The following is a 23,706-nucleotide window of genomic DNA, read 5'->3' as shown; positions in this document are numbered from 1 at the left end:
CTGTCATTGTGTGTTTTTGTATACTCTGATGAGGGTTTGACGACTGAAAGCTCAGCCTAAATAAATAGAAAATTGTGCATTAATCCTGAGTGTGCAGAGATTCCTTTTCATTTCAATAGAAAAACAGTTAAAACTAAATGAAATGCAGCTAGTTTGCGGTCTTTCCAGCTTCAGTTTGAAGTGATTGTGTTAGCTGTGTAGTTGGCAAGTTAACAAAGGGGAAGAGCCTCCATAGCAAACATTTTTGTATGGCACAGCAACTTGCCAATCGAACTAATGACAAGTGTGTAGATTGATGAGGGATTTAATTTAATCCATTTTACAATAAGGCTGTAACGTAACAAAATGTGGAAAAAAGTGAAGGGATCTGAATACTTTCCAAATGCACTGTAGCAATGGACAACTGCAAAAGTGTTGCTACAGCTCTCAAAAACATTGCTGCCCTGAATTTAGCTGGTGCTATCGACAAAGCTCAGTGGGCAAAAGTTTTAAGTATAGAGACAACTTTCTGGAAGACAATGCCATGCTGATTTAAATAGATGGGTGCGGCTAAGGCTTAAGAGGGTGTGAACGATGCTGAATCGGTGCAAACAAAGAAGAGCTCTATACCAAGTGTGAAAATCTCTGCAAAATCTTTCAAGGGCATTTTCTCCTATTTGTCTCCTAAGTGGGTTTACAGGTTTATCAACTTTCAAAGCAGCATAACTTTCCCTTGTTTACTCCATCTACAGTGTATATGATACACCATATTGAAGCTCTGATTCTGTACTTTTATTTAAAAATAATAATAAAGCAAATCGCAATATTTGACTTAATCTCACATAAAGGTGTTGGGTCACAGATAGACTATCCTCCAAACCAAGGCTTCTAGGGCCTTCTATCACTTAACTGTGTGTGGAAAGCAAAATGCAATCCAGACCTATGAGCTGGAATCCTTACTTCACAAAATGCAAAGTTTGAATACGAATCAGTTAGTTTCAGACCTTTCCATTAAAAGTGACCAATTGCAAGTGTTTTGTTGCTGACTTACCCACATACACACAGCAGTAAGGCTTCTCCCAACCCAGTCGCTGAGGTTGAAGAGCAGGAAACAACACACCGGGATGAAGTACAGCTCTGAAAGGAGAGGGCAATGTACAATAAGACACCACATCTGTTCATTTGTGTTTCATTGATTGTGAATTATTGAATATGATCATTTTGTAAAGGCTTGCAAAATGACTAGTGGTATACTCTAATATGGACTCATAAACCATGCTCTTATCATAGATATTCATACACACACACACACACACACACACACCCCAGGTGCCTCCATCAGCGATGGTAGACTTGACATCCACAGTGACTGCTGGGAAGGTGCCGATGGTGATGGTGAAGGCAAAACACACAGAGAGAGCCAGGACCCAGATCTACAGTAAATGGGTCAGAGGTCAAGAAGAAAGCACATTAGACCAGCTGAGCCCCCCACAGATGCCTGCTCCCATGCAGATATACCCTTGACAAGCACTATTGTGCTTGCATCCCTCAGTTAATTCAACCCAAAAGAAAGATAGAGAGCAGTACACACTGTAGAACTGTAGAATAGTGTGATTGAAGGTGCTCTTTGGTGTAGGGATCTACTTTCGAAGTCATGGAAAAACAAGTATTTAAAAAGTATTTATTTCTACGGCATTTTAATCCATTTTAAGTAATTATATAAAGAGTGTCTTGGTTTTCATGATTTTCCAATTCATAAAGTTAATTGAAATTTATGAAATACATTAAAAAAACCTCAATAAAACTCATGCTATGAAAGTGACTGGTCATTCCACATGCTAAAGACAGCTAAATAAACTGCAATTTAGTTATAATTGGGTCGTCCACGAAATGAGTGCCCTTTGATATTGTATTACATTTACATTACATTTTAGTCATTTAGCAGACGCTCTTATCCAGAGCGACTTACAGTTAGTGAGTGCATACATTTTTTTTAAAATACTGGAATCGAACCCACAACCCTGGCGTTGCAAATGCCATGCTCTACCAACTGAGCTACATCCCTGCCGGCCATTCCCTCCCCTACCCTGGACGACTTGTGCGCCGCCCCATGGGTCTCCCGGTCGCGGCCGGCTACGACAGAGCCTGGATTCGAACCAGGATCTCTAGTGGCACAGCTAGCACTGCGATGCAGTGCCTTAGACCACTGCGCTACTCAGGAGAAGTAGAAATTGTGCAGCAATATTGCATTTTAAAAGCATGTTATATTCAATGAAGTTCCCTTTAATATAGACCACATGGAGAATTCAATAAATCTGATTTTTTTTATATGAATTAATTGCTAAAGTGCCAAAATTCAGCATTTTGAAATGTCCCTCTGTGCACCCTCTGTTACTTCCAGGAAGATTTTAACCCACTTAACACCAAGATCTCTCCAAGTTTTCACCATGATTGTAAAGCCCTAGTTATGTTGTTGCTTCGACCAAGTCATTTCTGAAATGTATTATTTATTTAATGTGATTCATTTTAAAGTTTAAAGAAAAACCTGTCCCTCATTTTAAGGTCAACCCTGTTCTGTGAACTGAACTCTCATTTTAATATGGTGAAACGAACTAATATTTTTTTTGCAAAAGAAATATTGAACATGTAATAGTAAAATCTAGAATTGTATTTTTATCTAAAATTGATTGTGAAGCTCAGCAAAGTCACTTATAGATGATTTGAACATCATGTGCGAAAAATGCTAATATCGGTCCCATGACTTGAATGGGATTTGTGCCACACGCTAGCATATGGAAATAGTGCCAAGTAAACTAAACCAAAGCATGGATTGCAGTCATACCTTTTCCATAGACTGCTTACAGAGTAAGGAAACCAATATGTAATTTTGGAATTAGAACATTTTACATGGGAAAAATCTTTCCGCTGTTTCAGAGTAATTGCGTTTCCTCCCCGTTCCCTAAACTTCCTTGCTCCGCGAGAGCAGCAGAAATGAAAGAGAAAACTTTACCAATGTCAACTTGATCTTACTGACGCACATCATTTTATGACATTATTCTGGTGAGAACTGCTTTATTTAGTCTTCTAGCTCAACAAGTTATGACAGAAGACATACCGCATGTATTTTATTATCGACAAGTTGACTAAGAAATAGTCTACCAAATGTCAGAAATTATAAGCAGAAAAACATCTAAATTAGTCTTAAAACCTTTTTTCTTCCTGCACCCCCTGTTCCACCATCCCTGGTGACCTGCGCTATAGTTTTGTTTATTAGCATCCATATTAGCTACTGCACAAGCAGCAGCTACTCTTCCTGGGGTGCACAAAAAACGTACAAATACATGACAAAGTACAAAACTGTTATAGACAAGAACATAAGATATTACATAAAATAAAAAATAAAAAAAGAGTTACAGTGCATTTGGAAAGTATTCAGAACCCTTGACTTTTTCCACATTTTGTTACGTTACAGCCTTATTCTAAAATGGATTAAATTGTTTTTTCCTCATCAATCTACACACTATACCCCATAATGACAAAGAAAAAACAGGTTTTATTAATATTTGCACACACACAAAAAAAAAACTTTAATAAGACATTTACATAAGTATTCAGAACCTTTACTCAGTTCTTTGTTGAAGCCCCTTTTGCAGCGATTACAGCCTCAAGTCTTCTTGGGTATGACGATACAAGCTTGGCACACCTGTATTTGGGGAGTTTCTCCCATTCTTCTCTGCAGATCCTCTCAAGCTCTGTCAGGTTGGGTGGGGAGCGTCGCTGCACAGCTATTTTCAGGTCTCTCCAGAGATGTTAGATCGGGTTCAAGTCTGGGATCTGGCTGGGCCACTCAAAGACATTCAGAGACTTGTCCTGAAGCCACTCCTGCGTTGTCTTGGCTGTGTGCTTAGGGTCGTTGTCCTGTTGGAAGGTGAACCTTCGCCCCAGTCTGAGGTCCTGAGCGCTCTGGAGCAGGTTTTTATCAAGGATCTCTCTGTACTTTACTCCGTTCATCTTTCCCTTGATTCTGACTAGTCTCCTAGTCCCTGCTGCTGAAAACCATCTCCACAGCATGATGCTGCCACCACCATGCTTCACTGTAGGGATGGTGCCAGGTTTCCTCCAGACGTGACGCTGGGCATTCAGGCCAAAGAGTTCAATCTTGGTTTCATCAGACCAGAGAATCTTGTCGAAATTGAGCTCAGGTGCATTCTATTTCCATTGGACATCCTTGAGATGTTTCTACAACTTGATTGGAGTCCACCTGTGGTAAATTGAATTGATTGGACATGATTTGGAAAGGCACACCTGTCTATATAAGGTCCCACTGTTGACAATGCATGTCAGAGCAAAAACCAAGCCAATTCAAAGGAATTGTCCGTAGAGCTCCGAGACAGGATTGCAAGAGGCACAGATCTGAGGAAGGGTACCAAAACATTTCTGCAGCATTGAAGGTCCCCAAGAACACAGTGGCCTCCATCATTCTTAAATAGAAGAAGTTTGGAACCACCAAGACTCTTCCTAGAGCTTGCGGCCCGGCCAAACTGAGCAATCGGGGGAGAAGGGCCTTGGTCAGGGAGGTGACCAAGAACCCGATGGTCACTCTGACAAAGCTCTAGAGTTCCTCTGTGGAGATGAACCTTCCAGAAGGACAACTATCTCTGCACCACTCCACCAGTTAGGCCTTTATGGTAGAGTGGCCAGACGGAAGCCACTCCTCAGTAAAACACACGACAGCCCGCTTGGAGTTTGCCAAAAGGCACTTAAAGACTCTCAGACCATGAGAAACAAGATTCTCTGGTCTGATGAAACCAAGATTGAACTCTTTGGCCTGAATGCCAAGCTTCACGTCTGGAGGAAATCTGGCACCATCCCTACGGTGAAGCATGGTGGAGGCAGCATCATGCTGTGGGATATTTTTCAGCAGCAGGGATTGAGAGACTAGTCAGGATCGAGGAAAAGATTAACGTAGCAAAGTACAGAGAGATCTTTGATGAAAACCTGCTCCAGAGCGCTCAGGACCTCAGACTGGGATGAAGGTCGACCTTCCACCAGGACAACGACCCTAAGCACACAGCCAAGACAACGCAGGAGTGGAATGGGAGAAACTCCCCAAATACAGGTGTGCCAAGCTTGTAGCGTCATACCCAAGAAGAGTCAATGCTGTAATTGCTGCCAAAGGTGCTTCAACAAAATACTGAGTAAAGGGTCTGAAAACTTAGGTAAATGTATTTTATTTTTGTTATATCTAAAAACCAATTTTTGCTTTGTCATTATGGGGTATTGTGTGTAAATTGATGAGGGGAAAAAACTATTGTATCCATTTTAGAATAAGGCTGTAACGTAACAAATTGTGGAAAGAGTCAGGGGGTCTGAATATTTTCCAAATGCACTGCATATATATTGTTTGTCTCATGGTCTTTTCATTGTTTTTATTCATTTTCCTGTGAAGTGCATTGTATTGCATCCGTGTCTGAAATGTATTATATAAATCAAGTTTGATTTGATTAACTGAAGCGTTACAGATTGCACCATCAAAATGTAAAGCTAATTTCCGCAGCGTTTACCGTGGCGTGAATGCAGTCTCCGCTAACACGGGAGCATTGCCTTTACATTTCAGTCCCGCAATAAAGCTGAACTTCAGCAACATAATTTACCTTCTTGAAGATGGTCAACATGGACACGTTTTGCTCCTCTTCTCCTTGTTTGAAAACGGGTCTATTCTCTGTAGCATTTTCTGAGGGGGTAAGGAACGAGGCAATCCATTAAAGGGGTAATCTGCAGTTCAAACAATAACAAAGCGGATACCCCACCACTGTTTCAGTAAACAGCTAAGGGATGGGGCTGGAGAAATTTAACCACTCTCAAATTCATAGACAGAGCTATGGATGCAAGGACTGACCATCCATGATATAAACATTCAAGTTTTAACCATGTTTTGAGGCTATAGAGTGTTTGTTTACAATAAAATTGTTTACAAACAGGAGTAAAGCATGCTTCGGGCCATACTTACGAACATTAGAATAGGTTTAAGTAACATTTTTTGCTCCGTCTCAAAATGTGCATCAGCCAGTTGCACGTTATACAACGCTACATGTACTGATAGCTGTTCCCATAAAATAACCTGGCACATTTAGCCCTAACCTGACCAGCTGGCTGGTGATTATTTCCTCTAACAAATTCTGCATCAGCCTATCAAGGATCTTAGACTTTATATCCACCAAGCAATATCATTTCTGAAAATAGGTCTTGGCCACAAGAGGGATATTTTAAACCTCCAAATTCAAGGTTACATTTGTTCTACTTGGTCTCTCACAATTGTAGTGTGGCAATATTGCGTGATGCATCCTTGACTAGGCTACTAGCTTCTAACGTTAGAACAATTCAAGAGGCACGTTTTCACATATGACAAAATCCCACATTTTAGTTTATCAGTTTCACACACATTCATGTACTTTTAAATATAAATGAGGTGTATACAACATGTACGTTTATCGTACCTCCCCCAAAAAAGACAGAGCCTTATGGACTTGTCAAATAACTGTCATGCACGATTATCACCACCGCTTCCAGGTGGTACACATTGCTAAAGTGGTTGACTCAAAATCAACAGTGCAAGTTAAGCATGGGTTTGAGCCCCTTTGTGTCAAGCTTTTCTGTTAAAATCCCCTATGGTCTTAAGGGCCCGGGACCGGCCAAATTCAATGTTTCATCAAATAATTGTTTTATATATTTAAAAAAATTATACCTTCAGGGGTCCTAAAATAAATAAAAATAGCTAAATGATCCTTGGTCATAGGATCATCTAGCTATTTTATTTTGAATTTTATATATATACAGTACCAGTCAAAAGTTTGGACACACCTACTCATTCAAGGGTTTTTCTTTATTTTTACTATTTTCTACATTGTAGAATAATAGTGAAGACATCAAAACTATGAAATAACACATATGGAATCATGTAGTAACCAACAAATTGTTAAACAAATAAAAATATATTATATATTTGAGATTCTTCGAAGTAGCCACACTTTGCCTTGATGACAGCTTTGCACACTATTGGCATTCTCTCAACCAGCTTCATGAGGTAGTCACCTGGAATGCATTTTAATTAACAGGTTGTTAAAAGTTAATTTGTGGAATTTCTTTCCTTCTTAATGCGTTGAAGCCCATCAGTTGTGTTGTGACAAGGTAGGGGTGGTATACAGAAGGTAGTCCTATTGGGTAAAAGACCAAGTCCATATTATGGCAAGAACAGCTCAAATAAGCAAAAAGAAACGGCAGTCCATCATTACTTTAAGACATGAAGGTCAGTCAATCTGGAAAATTTCAAGAACTTTGAAAGTTTCTTCAAGTGCAGTCGCAAAAACCATCAATCACTATGATGAAACTGGCACTCATGAGGACTGCCACAGGAAAGAAAGACCCAGAGTTACCTCTGCTGTAGAGGATAAATTCATTAGAGTTACCAGCCCAAATTAATGCTTCACAGAGTTCATGTAACGTACACATCTCAACATCAACTGTTCAGAGGAGACTGCATGAATCAGGCCTTCATGGTCGAATTGTTGCAAAGAAACCACTACTAAAGGACACCAATAATAAGAAGAGACTTGCTTGGGCCAAGAAACACGACCAATGGACATTAGAATGGTGGAAATCTGTCCTTTGGTATGATGAGTCCAAATTTGAGATTTTTGGTTCCAAACAGTGTCTTTGTGAGACGCAGAGTAGGTGAACGGATGATCTCTGCATGTGTGGTTCCCACCGTGAAGCATGGAGGAGGAGATGTGGTGGTGCTTTGCTGGTGACACTGTCAGTGATTTATTTAGAATTCAAGGCACACTTAACCAGCATGGCTACCACAGCATTCTGCAGCGATACGCCATCCCATCTGGTTTGCGCTTAGTGGGACTATCATTTGTTTTTCAACAGGACAATGATCCAAAACACACCTCCAGGCTGTGTAAGGGCTATTTGACCAAGGAGAGTGATGGAGTGCTGCATCAGATGACCTGGCCTCCACATTCACCCGACCTCAACCCAACTGAGATGGTTTGGGATGAGTTGGACCGCAGAGTGAAGGAAAAGCAGCCAACAAGTGCTCAGCATATGTGGGAACTCCTTCAAGACTGTTGGAAAAGCATTCCTCATGAAGCAGGTTGAGAGAATGCCAAGAGTGTGCAAAGCTGGCATCAAGGCAAAGGGTGGCTACTTTGAAGAACCTCAAATATAAAATATATTTTGATTTGTTTAACACTTTATTGGTTACTACATGATTCCATATGTGTTATTTCATAGTTTTGATGTTTTCACTATTATTCTACAATGTAGAAAATAATAAAAAATAAAGAAAAACCCTGGAATGAGTAGGTGTGTCCAAACTTTTGACTGGTAATGTATATATATACTATGTGCAATACCTAAATCAGTGATTGGCATTCATTTTGGTTTGACAATTAGGCTATTGTTGTTATAATTTTACTGTCAAAATAGGACTCCAGAATTGCAGATGTATTTTGTTCAATAGAGATTAATTTGCGTACATATTTTTTTGTGCAAATATCACATATGCTAATTCACTTGGGGCTAGGTCAGGTGGGGCAGAGGCACCTGCGGACAGGGCGGCTGGTGGATGCTCTGCATCTTCTGGGCATTGTGAATGATAAATAAGACTATGAATTACTTTTAGAAGGGCCGGGGTCCCTTTTATAGGGTTGGAGGGGGGGCGGGAGTCAAGTCATCATGGGATAAATTATGATACAATAATTATCACAGTTAGAATTTTGAAAACTCCTTTCTTCAGTAACGTCATAGTAACCTAGTATTGGCAGGATGATGCAATAGTAACTGTGCCATTCCAAACACAAAAACCGGGAAAATAAACAAAAATACATAACACACTGGATTATAAAGTGGATCATCCGATGTGGGAGGACCTTCTTTTGAGCCTAAAATGAAGAACATCGGCCCAAAATTGTAGGAGGAGACTTTCCCGCAGCTTAGAATCCTTAGCATATTATAATATAGATTTGTAATCACCTGGTACCCCTGCACATCGACTTGGTAGGCTACTGGTACTCCCTGTATATAGTATAGGCATGTTAGCCTACTTTTACTTGTTATTGTTATTCGTTGTTCACTGTGTATTTAGACTATTCCTCCTGTCACTTAAAAAAAATAAAAAATCTTTATCTTAACTCTGCATTGTTGGAAATGACTCATAAGTAAGCATTTCACTGTTAGTCTACACCTGTTGTTTACGACGCATGTGACAAATACCCATTATTTTGATTTGATTTCATCTTCATTTACAAGGTTTTGGCTGCACTTCCCTTCGCAACACTATCACAATAATTGTAATTCTACATTTCAAAAGAATAAACAATATCTCACCTGGGATTCGAACTTGCCGCAAAAGGTGACAAGAACCAGGAGCCAGGCTCACTAAACTGTGAGCAAATCATTCAGTTGACATTTTGTGTATGTTGTAGTACCATTGACTATCGGGAACCGCTTGACTACTGTTAAGGATGTTCTGATTGAAAAGTATTCCATCACGTCCATCTACATCAACATTTGTAATTGGCTGATGCAGAACTTGTTACCGGATATAATCACTGCCACCTGGTCAGGTTAGCATAGGGCTAAATGTGGCAGGTTATCTTATGGGAACAGGTATACATGTAGAGTTGTATCACGTACAACTACATCAACGATTGTATAATACCCTTTATTACACGTTCCTACATCATACTGCCATGTTCATGTCCATGGTCTTTTGAATGGGCTTGGTGAGTATATGATCAAATTCATGAAAACGGTGTCATATAAGATACAGTCTCGAAAAAATATATTAGTGTTTGTGGATACATTTACTTCTGTCAGATGTCTTTGCGCTGAAGATCATTGATCTACATTTTTGCCCATTGAAGACCATTCAAAAAGCCTACAAGGCTACTTGCATAGGGTATTGGCTGATGCGCATTTTGAGACGGAGCATCATTTTAAACGTAAACTTTTTCTAATGTTTGCAAGGATGGACCCGCTTATATTTTGGGTTCAGGTGGGGTTAGACAACTACCCACTGGTCACAGACGTCAATTCAACGTCTATTCCACATTGGTTCAACCAGTGTGTGCCCAGTGGGTAAGATCATTTACAAAATAATCCCAGAATACAATTATGTCATTCATTTGGAATGGATAACATTGCTTAGTTCATCATCAACAATAATTTATATATTTGCTAGCTTTATGTACAATTGATTATATACAATTGATTATACGTTACAGTGAGGGAAAAAAGTATTTGATCCCCTGCTGATATTGTACGTTTGCCCACTGACAAAGAAATGATCAGTCTATAATTTTAATGGTAGGTTTATTTGAACAGTGAGAGACAGAATAACAACAACAAAAATCCAGAAAATACGCATGTCAAAAATGTTATAAATTGATTTGCATTTTAATGAGGGAAATACGTTTTTGACCCCCTCTCAATCAGAAAGATTTCTGGCTCCCAGGTGTCTTTTATACAGTGTGATGTCACGAGAGGCTGTGTCCTGGAGGGACGTTACATCCCCCTGAGGTTGCTGCAAACCCAGACAGCTATGGCTCCATCTGCTGGTATGGTCGGGAACTCCACCCCTCTATGGCCAATCTTCCCACGCAGCTGAAACAAATGAGGAGCTGATGAGCTGAAGGTTTGGGAAGGGAAGAGACACAGTCTCCAAGCTGGGCTCTCTGGAGGACAAGAGTGCTGCACGTCCACTTCCATGAGGAATATAAGGATTTGGAGATACTTACCTTTGGGAAATACTCACCTTTGGATATATGCACCTGTGGAAATACGTGTGGGACATTTGGAAGGACGTTTTGCTGGGTTGGCCACTAGCTGCAACGTGGAATACAGTAAGACTGGGGAAAAGTTATTTGAGCGAGGGAGAGTTATGATTTTGGATGTGGAAGAGACATCCCTGAACTGTTAACCCTTAAAGAGCCACCAGAGAACAGAATGGTGTTATACTTTCGTTAGTTTCCCAAGACCTTTAATAAAATCCTTGTTTTGGTTGAACCTGGTCTCCTTGCACTACTTGAGCAATCCCGCTGAAAGCTGTGTAGCCTCTCGTGACATCACAACAGGTAACGAGCTGAGATTAGGAGCACACTCTTAAAGGGAGTGCTCCTAATCTCAGTTTGTTACCTGTATAAAAGACACCTGTTCACAGAAGCAATCAATCAATCAGATTCCAAACTCTCCACCATGGCCAAGACCAAAGGGCTCTCCAAGGATGTCAGGGACAAGATTGTAGACCTACACAAGGCTGGAATGGGCTACAAGACCATCGCCAAGCAGCTTGGTGAGAAGGTGACGACAGTTGGTGCGATTATTCGCAAATGGAAGAAACACAAAATAACTGTAAATCTCCCTTGGCCTGGGGCTCCATGCAAAATCTCACCTCGTGGAGTTGCAATGATCATGAGAACAGTGAGGAATCAGCCCAGAACTACACGGGAGGATCTTGTCAATGATCTCAAGGCAGCTGGGACCATAGTCACCAAAAACAACAATTGGTAACACACTATGCCGTGAAGGACTGAAATCCTGCAGTGCCCGCAAGGTCCCCCTGCTCAAGAAAGCACATATACAGGCCCGTCTGAAGTTTGCCAATGAACATCTGAATGATTCAGAGGAGAACTGGGTGAAAGTGTTGTGGTCAGATGAGACCAAAATCGAGGTCTTTGGCATCAACTCAACTCACCGTGTTTGGAGGAGGAGGAATGCTGCCTATGACCCCAAGAACACCATCCCCACCGTCAAACATGGAGGTGGAAACATTATGTTTTGGGGGTGTTTTTCTGCTAAGGGGACAGGACAACTTCACCGCATCAAAGGGACGATGGACGGGGCCATGTACCGTCAAATCTTGGGTGAGAACCTCCTTCCCTCAGCCAGGGCATTGAAAATGGGTCGTGGATGGGTATTCCAGCATGACAATGACCCAAAACACACGGCCAAGGCAACAAAGGATTGGCTCATGAAGAAGCACATTAAGGTCCTGGAGTGGCCTAGCCAGTCTCCAGACCTTAATCCCATAGAAAATCTGTGGAGGGAGCTGAAGGTTCGAGTTGCCAAACGTCAGCCTCGAAACCTTAATGACTTGGAGAAGATCTGCAAAGAGGAGTGTGACAAAATCCCTCCTGAGATGTGTGCAAACCTGGTGGCCAACTACAAGAAACGTCTGACCTCTGTGATTGCCAACAAGGGTTTTGCCACCAAGTACTAAGTCATGTTTTGCAGAGGGGTCTAATACTTATTTCCCTCATTAAAATGCAAATCAATTTATAACATTTTTGACATGCGTTTTTCTGGATTTTTTTTGTTGTATTCTGTCTCTCACTGTTCAAATAAACCTACCATTAAAATTATAGACTGATCATGTCTTTGTCAGTGGGCAAACGTATAAAATCAGCAGGGGATCAAATACTTTTTTCCCTCACTGTATATTCTTTAAGAATCAATGCTATATATCATGAATTTAAATGTCCAAAAATGTATGTAGCAATTGCAGATTGCTCCTTTAATATATTGCTATCTTCCATGATTGATAAAATTGGTAATACAAATATGTTTGAATAGAAATATATTCAATGGGTGTCTTAGATTTACTTTTCTATACAATAAAATAAAAAGGACAATTCTCTTATTTCTACATTTAATATTTTCACAAATATAAGAAACAGAAATTGCTGTCATTTTACCTTTCTTGAGAAGATCCAGCTTGTTCTCCTCATCACTAACCCTGTTTCCACTTTGGCTCTTATAATATTGGTAGAACTCCTAAAGTAAGGTTCAGAATGACCAATTATTTCACACTGGGGATGGTCGTTAAACGGAAGAGATCAACTGGAATGGCTCAAATGGAGGTATTACATATCTTGTTTTCTTTAACAACACTGGGAAATTAATAAGTAGTGAATGAAAAGTTGTGAAAGGGTAACCAGGGTAACGGAATTACGCTGAGACTCAGATGTTTCACTTTAAAATGTATACCAAAGAAAATACATTGATTTCAAAGTTTAACAAACCATAAAACTCTATGCACAAGGACTACTTTTAACAATTTCCGAAGAGAATTTACAGGAAACACTGTGCAAATACAAAGAATAAAACTGAGGGAGATTTCACCGTAATTCTATTACGGTAAAATTGCCCGAAAGTATTACTTGCATTACTTATTATCATTGAGTAGACTCTCCTAAGCACATTTTCAGCCAAATGTATGTAATAACATATTAAATCCAGAGTTCAGTTATTACCAGTTTAGGGAGGACCACATAGGATATTATGGCCAATAAGATCACTGCACAGGCTGTGATGAAGTATCCAAAAGCAGCATCATTTATCTCTGAGCCACCTGGTGAAGGAGAGAGAGAGAGAGAGTGAGAGAGAGTTGATTTTGAAATGCCACGGTTGCCCCCTCTTAAAAAAGGTGTATCATCTCTCAGACTTACTTGCGATAGCACAGATCATGGAGAAGGCAGCGAAAGTGCCCGCCAGGCCTTGCCCACTCATGATGGGCGTGGTGTATTTGGCAGGCATTAGGCCTGCCATGCCAAACAGACTACCCTGCAGGATAGCGCCAAAGGCTGAAGAGGTTGTAAAAAAAACAGTCCAGTCATACAACAACAAGGAATTATCGCTTGACAAATGAATAACTACTCAGACAGTGATTCCAATATGCCCCAATTATCGCTCGTACACTCCCCTACATATTTATTTGGACAATGAAGCTAAATCTTTTAATTTGTCTCTACTGTATACTCTAGTATTTGGAGGTGTTTCATGAGGTGACAGAACAGAATGCCTTTTATTTGAGGGTATTCTCATACATATCTGTTTTACCATTTAGAAATGAAATTATTTGTCATAAGTATTTGAACAAATTCAATTATAGTGTATTAAATTAGTCAACATTTTTGTATTTGGTCCTATATTCCTAGCACACAATGACTACATCAGACTTGTGACTCTACAAACTTGTTGGATGCATTTGCTTTGGTTGTGTTTTGGATTATGTTGTGCTCAATAGAAATGAATTGTAAACAATGTTACCGCTATTACCTTTTATCAAATGTGTGGTGAGCCTACAGATTGTGGATCTTAACTTGATCACTCTTTTGTCAGGGAGAAATGTCCTGCTACATCAGGAAATTCAAATGAGCCTTGTGATTCCTTGAAAATGTGCAGTTCTCTTTCTATCCATGCGGGGGCAGTTGAGTCATTGGGATCAGGCCTGCTATCAAAATCATATCTCTAGGCCCTACTAATGCAACAGTGTTTCTGAAATGCATCCATACATATCAACCACCGTCATTAAATATAGCTTAATAACACAAAATAGATATTGGTCTTCACTAGGCTATGACGTACACGTATGAAGTGTATCCTAAGGTTACGAGTGACTTGTCAAAATTCAGTTCAATCGTGGCCTGGGATGGTCTAGCGGTTAGGGCCGTTGCCTTCAGGGCGCAGATATAGGCCTACCATGTCAGTGTGGGTTCGATTCTGGCTTACTCCCTTCTGGCAAAAATAACTCAATCCCCCCAATTGACTTGATTTAGTTACACATTTCAAATATGGACAGTCCAGGGATATTTCACCCAGACACTTTTGGATAACATAAATAGGAAACAAATAAAATAATAAGAGTAGGCTACACCAACATTAGTTTCCATTCATACAAAGTGTCGGGTAAATTGCCAAAGTAGATTTGCCGTGGTAAACAAGGAAATACTTTATTTCTATTGTACGGAATGTTTGTCAAATAGATAAATCGCCCTTAGTTGGTTCAAAAAGGACTAAGTTGTTTCGATGACAATACCATCCACAGGGTGAACATTCTGTATCTTGAAATACTTTGGTTGCAAGCAGAACTAAGGCAGAGAGGAAGAGGCAAAGTAAGAGGGCTCACTCTTGCCAAAATCTGTCCAGAATAAGCCCAATGCGTTTCTATGGCCTTCATATGCAGACCTACATTTGTCGCCTGCCTTCCTGCCTTTGGGAAAACGACTCCCATTGTTAGGGCAGAGACATGAGCATCTCATCATTATATACAGATCTCTGACTAAGGTAACACCAACATCATCTTGATGTGATGTGACCAATAATGGTTGCAATTGAGATCAGCTGTGTGGATGAATTTAGAGCATATTGATGGTTTAACGAAACATCAACATGCGATAATCTAGTGCCATCAATGGTGGCAATAGGCCCCTTGTTAATAGGCTACTGTTTGTGTTTCCCTGGCTAAAGTTGATGAACTGATTTGGGCCATCAGTTGATTGACAGATGTAGGCCTACTGTATAACAATAAACTTTCCTCCAGTGTGTATGCTCGCCCAGGTTTTATAGTTAGGCTATGTATAATTTGCAGAGGTGGGTAGAGTACTGAAAATCTGTACTTAAGTAAAATTACTGTTACTTAGATTGTAATTTACTCAAGTAAAAGTAAAAGTAGCCCTAATAAGAAACTACTCAAGTGAGAGTAACAAAGTATCCGGTCAGAAAACTACTTAAGTAACCTACTAGTTACAAATTTAGTTAGGTAATTTTTTTATGTTTTCCTAAACTGTGACAGAAAACAAAAAGGAAAACTACTTAGTGCAATTGATTTGACATTCATTTATTATTTAAACCTGCCAGCACCATCTTGCAGATGTACTCCAGCACAGAGGTGTAATCAGTACGCAGATTCTGTTGCAAAACATATTGCAACAGAAACCGTTTACTCCAAACGGAAAATGCTAACTACAGTTTCTATTGGACAAATTCAGGTAGGTCCCTGTTTGCTTCCGTTTGGTTCTTAATTAAACAGTAAACGGTTTCCGTAATGAATACACCCTAAGTAGTCTCCAATAAAGACTCACATCAAACTAAGTTCGTAGGCTGTACAGTTTCAATTACGGTCTTATTCAAAGTTAGCTTAATATCTATTAATGTGCTCAATTTCAGAAAAAGGTACAGTGAGGGTGAAAAGTATTTGATCCCCTGCTGATTTTGTACGTTTGCCCACTGACAAAGACATGATCAGTCTATAACTTTAATGGTAGGTTTATTTGAACAGTGAGAGACAGAATAACAACAACAAAAATCCAGAAAAACGCATGTCAAAAATGTTATAAATTGATTTGCATTTTAATGAGGGAAATAAGTATTTGACCCCTCTGCAAAACATGACTTAGTACTTGGTGGCAAAACCCTTGTTGGCAATCACAGAGGTCAGACGTTTCTTGTAGTTGGCCACCAGGTTTGCACACATCTCAGGAGGGATTTTGTCCCACTCCTCTTTGCAGATCTTCTCCAAGTCATTAAGGTTTTGAGGCTGACGTTTGGCAACTCGAACCTTCAGCTCCCTCCAGAGATTTTCTATGGGATTAAGGTCTGGAGACTGGCTAGGCCACTCCAGGACCTTAATGTGCTTCTTCTTGAGCCACTCCTTTGTTGCCTTGGCCATGTGTTTTGGGTCATTGTCATGCTGGGATACCCATCCACGACCCATTTTCAATGCCCTGGCTGAGGGAAGGAGGTTCTCACCCAAGATTTGACGGTACATGGCCCCGTCCATCGTCCCTTTGATGCGGTGAAGTTATCCTGTCCCCTTAGCAGAAAAACACCCCCAAAGCTTAATGTTTCCACCTCCATGTTTGACGGTGGGGATGGTGTTCTTGGGGTCATAGGCAGCATTCCTCCTCCTCCAAACACGGCGAGTTGAGTTGATGCCAAAGAGCTCAATTTTGGTCTCATCTGACCACAACACTTTCACCCAGTTCTCCTCTGAATCATTCAGATGTTCATTGGCAAACTTCAGACGGGCCTGTATATGTGCTTTCTTGAGCAGGGGGACCTTGTGGGCGCTGCAGGATTTCAGTCCTTCACGGCGTAATGTGTTACCAATTGTTTTCTTGGTGACTATGGTCCCTGCTGCCTTGAGATCATTGACAAGATCCTCCCGTGTAGTTCTGGGCTGATTCCTCACCGTTCTCATGATCATTGCAACTCCACAAGGTGAGATCTTGCATGGAGCCCCAGGCCGAGGTAGATTGACAGGTCTTTTGTGTTTCTTCCATTTGCAAATAATCGCACCAACTGTTGTCTCCTTCTCACCAAGCTGCTTGCCGATGGTCTTGTAGCCCATTTCAGCCTTGTGTAGGTCTACAATCTTGTCCCTGACATCCTTGGAGAGCTCTTTGGTCTTGGCCATGGTGGAGAGTTTGGAATCTGATTGATTGATTGCTTCTGTGGACAGGTGTCTTTTATACAGGTAACAAACTGAGATTAGGAGCACTCCCTTTAAGAGTGTGCTCCTAATCTCAGCTCGTTACCTGTATAAAAGACACCTGGGAGCCAGAAATCTTTCTGATTGAGAGGGGGTTAAATACTTATTTCCCTCATTAAAATGCAAATCAATTTATAACATTTTTGACATCCGTTTTTCTGGATTTTTTTGTTGTTATTCTGTCTCTCACTGTTCAAATAAACCTACCATTAAAATATAGACTGATCATTTCTTTGTCAGTGGGCAAACGTACAAAATCAGATACTTTTTTCCCTCACTGTAAATGGTACTCAAGACATTGGAATAATTTAAACATTTCAATAGCATTGATGAAAATGTATTTCACAACACAATTTCAAGTAGTCTACATGTGATGGTGAATGCCTACTAAAAAGATTTACACCAAGTGTGATGTTACATTTTTTTCACTCAGAATGAAATATCAAGGAGGATCAGGTAAGTGGTACAACAGTCAAACAACAATCAATATCGACATGTCACTATCGATCATGTTACTAGTATGCAAATCAGACACATTTCAGCATGGAATTAAACATCAAGGTAGGTAATAAGGAAAGAATCATATAAGTAATAAATGATCAAACAGTGCAGATACTAATTGCCAGTCAACTCAATCATTTTTTTCTTGCCAAGGTAGAATGTTTACCCTACATCCTCCTCTTACGAACCACTCCTTTCCACATTGAAGGGTATTTTCTTTTCTTGGATGGCCCATTCTCTTCCCTCTCGGTGATGCCACAACAAGCTGTAAATAAAAAGACACACACACACACATATTTGTATTTCTATATTGAACAAAAATATAAACGCAACATGTACATTGTTTTATGAGCTGAAATAAAAGATCCCAGAAATTTCCCATAATCACAAAAAGGTTATTTCTCTCAAATGTTTTGCACAAATGTGTTTACATCCCTGTTAGTGAGCATTTCTCCTTTGCCAAGATAATCCATCCAGCTGACAGGTGTAGCATATCAAGAAGCTGATTAAACAGCATGATCAATACACAGGTGCATCTTGTGCTGGGGACAATAAAAGGCCACTCTTTGTCACACAACAATGTCACAGATGTCTCAAGTTTTGAGGGAGCGTGCAACTGGCATACTGACTGCAGGAATTCCCAACAAAGCTGTTGTCAGATAATTTAATGTTCATTTTCTACCATAAGCCGCCTCCAACATCGTTTTAGAGAATTTGGCAGTACGTCCAACTGGCCTCACAAACACAGACCACGTGTAACCACACCAGCCCAGGACCTCCACATCCAGTTTCTACACCAGCGGGATCGTCTGAGGAGGGGAGGGGTGTGTCTATAATAATAAAGCCCTTTTGTGGGGAAAAACTCATTATAATTGGCTGGGCCTTGCTCCCAAGTGGGTGGGCCTATGCCCTCTCAGGTCCATCCATGTCTGTGCCCCTGCCCAGTCATGTGAAATCCATAGATTAGGGCATAATGTTTTCATTTCAATTGGCTGATTTCCTTCTATGAACTGTAACTCATTAAAATCTTTGAAATTGTTGCATGTTGCGTTTATATTTTTGTTCAGTGTAGTATATGGCACAAACAGCTTACTGAGTTGATACACTGACAGATGTGCTTATAGGGCTTGTCATAAAAACAGAATGACATTTAGACACACGCGCGCACACATGCACACACACACACACACACACACACACGAGTGAGAAATGGAGTGGGAGAATGCTGCGCTGGACTGACCGGTTAATCTAGCTAATGTAAGTTAGCTACATGGTTGACACTGCAGCTAGCTAGCTAGCTTAGCCAGCGTATCTAGTGGCAACCTAATGTGATAGCTAGTTAGTTATTGCCACACACATCTGATTAATCTGTTCACTCTTTATGTCAATGACAAGGTGGATAGTTAGCCAACAAGCAGAGATAATATGGGGAGCTAAAAACAGGAGATTAAACGTTGTCAGATTCTGGGTTAGCTAACGCTAATTAACCATTTGCCTGGAAACCCGATGTTGAATTGCATTGATTTCTATGTCAGGCAGCAATTAGCATTTGAATCCTCTCAGAACCTCTACAAGCCAGAATGTTGAATAAAATTATATTTTAACATACATTACCGGTTGTCCGTGAGGTTGGTCCTTTTGGCGGTAGGAATGCGTTCTGATTTCTATCACCTGAAGCATGCACACAAGATAAAAAATACATGCACGAGACGCATGCATACTTACAGTGGGGAAAAAAAGTATTTAGTCAGCCACCAATTGTGCAAGTTCTCCCACTTAAAAAGATGAGAGAGGCCTGTAATTTTCATCATAGGTACACGTCAACTATGACAGACAAAATGAGAAAAAAAAAATCCAGAAAATCACATTGTAGGATTTTTAATGAATTTATTTGCAAATTATGGTGGAAAATAAGTATTTGGTCAATAACAAAAGTTTCTCAATACTTTGTTATATACCCTTTGTTGGCAATGACACAGGTCAAACGTTTTCTGTAAGTCTTCACAAGGTTTTCACACACTGTTGCTGGTATTTTGGCCCATTCCTCCATGCAGATCTCCTCTAGAGCAGTGATGTTTTGGGGCTGTCGCTGGGCAACACAGACTTTCAACTCCCTCCAAAGATTTTCTATGGGGTTGAGATCTGGAGACTGGCTAGGCCACTCCAGGACCTTGAAATGCTTCTTACGAAGCCACTCCTTCGTTGCCCGGGCGGTGTGTTTGGGATCATTGTCATGCTGAAAGACCCAGCCACGTTTCATCTTCAATGCCCTTGCTGATGGAAGGAGGTTTTCACTCAAAATATCACGATACATGGCCCCATTCATTCTTTCCTTTACACGGATCAGTCGTCCTGGTCCCTTTGCAGAAAAACAGCTCCAAAGCATGATGTTTCCACCCCCATGCTTCACAGTAGGTATGGTGTTCTTTGGATGCAACTCAGCATTCTTTGTCCTCCAAACACGACAAGTTGAGTTTTTACCAAAAAGTTCTATTTTGGTTTCATCTGACCATATGACATTCTCCCAATCCTCTTCTGGATCATCCAAATGCACTCTAGCAAACTTCAGACGGGCCTGGACATGTACTGGCTTAAGCAGGGGGACACGTCTGGCACTGCAGGATTTGAGTCCCTGGCGGCGTAGTGTGTTACTGATGGTAGGCTTTGTTACTTTGGTCCCAGCTCTCTGCAGGTCATTCACTAGGTCCCCCTGTGTGGTTCTGGGATTTTTGCTCACCGTTCTTGTGATCATTTTGACCCCACGGGGTGAGATCTTGCGTGGAGCCCCAGATCGAGGGAGATTATCAGTGGTCTTGTATGTCTTCCATTTCCTAATAATTGCTCCCACAGTTGATTTCTTAAAACCAAGCTGCTTACCTATTGCAGATTCAGTCTTCCCAGCCTGGTGCAGGTCTACAATTTTGTTTCTGGTGTCCTTTGACAGCTCTTTGGTCTTGGCCATAGTGGAGTTTGGAGTGTGACTGTTTGAGGTTGTGGACAGGTGTCTTTTATACTGATAACAAGTTCAAACAGGTGCCATTAATACAGGTAACGAGTGGAGGACAGAGGAGCCTCTTAAAGAAGAAGTTACAGGTCTGTGAGAGCCAGAAATCTTGCTTGTTTGTAGGTGACCAAATACTTATTTTCCACCATAATTTGCAAATAAATTCATTAAAAATCCTACAATGTGATTTTCTGGAAAACATTTTCTCAATTTGTCTGTCATAGTTGACGTGTACCTATGATGAAAATGACAGGCCTCTCTCATATTTTTAAGTGGGAGAACTTGCACAATTGGTGGCTGACTAAATACATTTTTTCCCCACTGTACGAAGCATGTGTATGTGTTTACATGGTTCTGCGCATGTTTCAGGTGATAGAAATCTGAACACATTACCAGCGTTTTGAAAGATTTATGTAATTATACTTTCCTGTGGATATATTATCTCACATTCCTACCGCCAAAAGGACCAACCGCACTGACAACCGGTAAAGTACATTAAAATATAATTTTAATTCATTTTGGCTTGTAGAGGTCGTGAGAGGAAACTTTCCTGATTCAAATGATCATTTCTGCCCAACGTAGAATTCAATGCAATTCAACGTCGGGTTTCCAGGCGAACTAGCCATTTGATTTGCACTCGCCCTCAAAACACAATTTCAATAGCAGAATTATATCTGAGAAATACTTATTTTACTCCAGAAATATATAATATTACAAAGGAAAAAGGTAATTATAGTGCAACTTACCTCTGATAGCGACTTGGTAAGAACCCACCAAAAAAATATCCTCAGGAGTAAAGACGTGCACTTCCCTTCAAGAGTCATGGTGGAGATCCAGGGTTTGACGGACAACTTTGAGAGCAAATGGACTTACGAGTTTTGATGACAAGCTATTTTGAATACATTTCATTGGTCAAGGGGTCGTGAAACGTTCATACAGACGTAAACGGGAACCAATAGTATCGATTCATGTAAAAAAATGAAAAACAACAAATTTGGAGTTACGAGGTTTTCATCTGACAGCAACGATTTAATAATATAATATATCTATGTAACTGAAGTGATTTGGTAAAATATAATGGAGTAAAAAGTAAGTTACTTCCTTCAGAAATTACTTGAGTAAGAGTACAAGTATAGCCCACAGAGAGTAACTAGAAAAGTACTATTTCCTCTAAAAACTCAAAGGGCAGTGGGGCAGATTCAAAGTCATGCAAACTCTGGCATATGAGTGCCAGGGTCAATGGCTGTAACCACTGGACCACACTGCCACTTATGCAACCACTAATTTATTCCGCCTATTGATTGCCTTGAACATACAGTATAATAAAACAATTGATTAAAAAAATGATACATCTACCCCCTACAAATATGTCAATTTATTATAATCCATGAGAATTTACAAGAGATGCACTGTAGCCTGCACATAGCCTAGATATGTTACTTGAACTGAAGCCCGGTGGACCAAAATTATTGTATATCCTACAAACACCGCTTCCAGCTGCCCCTTGGTGGCGATTTGAAATATTCACTCTTCATTCAAATCCTCCTGCTGCAGGACTATTTTTCATCCTGCGACGAAGGGGGTCAAATTAAGATCCGACATCTGTAAGTGCCCTAGTAGCAGCAGTGGCACTACCCAAGTGGTAGTGCAAGACTAGACAGTTAATTGTCTACGAAGGAGTATGACCAGGTGCGCAGCTGAGGCTACTGACCTGCCTGTCTTTTGACTCTGACCAGCTGTGATCGAGATGCTCCCTCCACTCAGAGCATCGATGTTTCCTTCTCTCAAACATCAAAACAACTCTCTGGTCCATGACCTCTTCAGACCTCTTTACTTTCTTGATTAGCCTGATTTATTTTTCCTGAATTTCCTGTATACGCAATTCAGCTTCTAGCTGCCATATATAATGAAATAAAACTCAACTCAGTTATTGTTATCCTGCTAGTTGTGAATGCCCCCCCAAAACGAATACCTTACTGTTGTACGTGTCATTCTTGCACTAACACTCACACTTGTCTTTTCTTACTAGCACTGATTTTGCTGATAGATGCTTTATTGACAAATTGTATTATTTGCAATGACTGTAATATGTGGTTGTTCTCTCTACCTTAGTTGAATGCACTGACTGTAAGTCGCCCTGGATAAGAGCATCTGCTAATTACCAAAATGTAAAATAAAGACATACGACATTGAGGGTGCTGAGGCCTAGTTCTACTTTCAGGACAACTCAGATGATTGAAGGGGAAAATATTTGACACGTTAAAAAGAGGGAGGAAGGGGGCAAAAAAGGGACCCTAGAAAGGCCGGAAAAACTCACAGTTTATGATGACAATCTTGATCATGGTCAACGTGAAGAAGGGGAGGGGTGCCATCTCTATTTTTACCAAGATGGCCGTCAGAAGAAACACCACCAAAATCACTGCCAGGCTGCCCATGATCCGAAACTTCTGAGGAATCCTGGGAGTTACAGAGTTGGAGTGAAATATCTGAGGTCAATCTTATGCTGATTACAAGTGGTTATCCTGCATAGTATACTTTTTACACTACTGAACCGAGCTGGGCCAAGCTGAAATGTGCTGGCCTGGCTATGGATCCACTGTAGTTGCTGGAACCATGCTGGAAAGGAAAATGTGAAAAGAAAATATCTGAGCTAGCACAGTGCAGATTGGGTCGGCACAATAGTGTACAAAGGGTACAACCGTCTAAGTTGAACCCCAAAGGGATTCTAAACATGCCTGCTCAATACAGGCACACATTATCATATTAGCTTGTCCAGCAATAGATTAAAGTCCTACTCCAGTCAAAGATTGTCTATTATATTGGCAAGATATTCAAGTGACCACTCTAACAATGGAAATACATGTTCTCAAAGATGGAAGGCAGG

The 23,706-nt window shown here is 40.5% G+C and overlaps 1 protein-coding gene across 3 annotated transcripts in view; it reads right to left on the bottom strand.

Moving 5' to 3' along the window:
* Window positions 1-23,706, bottom strand: part of LOC121572324 (equilibrative nucleoside transporter 1-like) — a 64,910-nt gene that overhangs the window by 3,908 nt on the left and 37,296 nt on the right. For all 3 annotated transcript variants that reach the window (XM_045226494.1, XM_045226495.1, XM_041884389.2), the window contains exons 5-11: window positions 23,140-23,279; window positions 13,494-13,628; window positions 13,299-13,396; window positions 12,741-12,819; window positions 5,634-5,713; window positions 1,304-1,412; window positions 1,031-1,116 (exon numbers count right to left, since the gene is read on the bottom strand). In XM_045226494.1, the coding sequence (XP_045082429.1) occupies window positions 1,031-1,116; window positions 1,304-1,412; window positions 5,634-5,713; window positions 12,741-12,819; window positions 13,299-13,396; window positions 13,494-13,628; window positions 23,140-23,279 (727 nt within the window). The remainder of the gene's footprint in view (window positions 1-1,030; window positions 1,117-1,303; window positions 1,413-5,633; window positions 5,714-12,740; window positions 12,820-13,298; window positions 13,397-13,493; window positions 13,629-23,139; window positions 23,280-23,706) is intronic.

The sequence above is a fragment of the Coregonus clupeaformis genome, chromosome 17 (assembly GCF_020615455.1).
Source record: "Coregonus clupeaformis isolate EN_2021a chromosome 17, ASM2061545v1, whole genome shotgun sequence".
NCBI lineage: Eukaryota > Metazoa > Chordata > Actinopteri > Salmoniformes > Salmonidae > Coregonus > Coregonus clupeaformis.
Note: the sequence above shows the minus strand (reverse complement) of the source record. Positions and strands in the feature narration are given on the sequence as shown.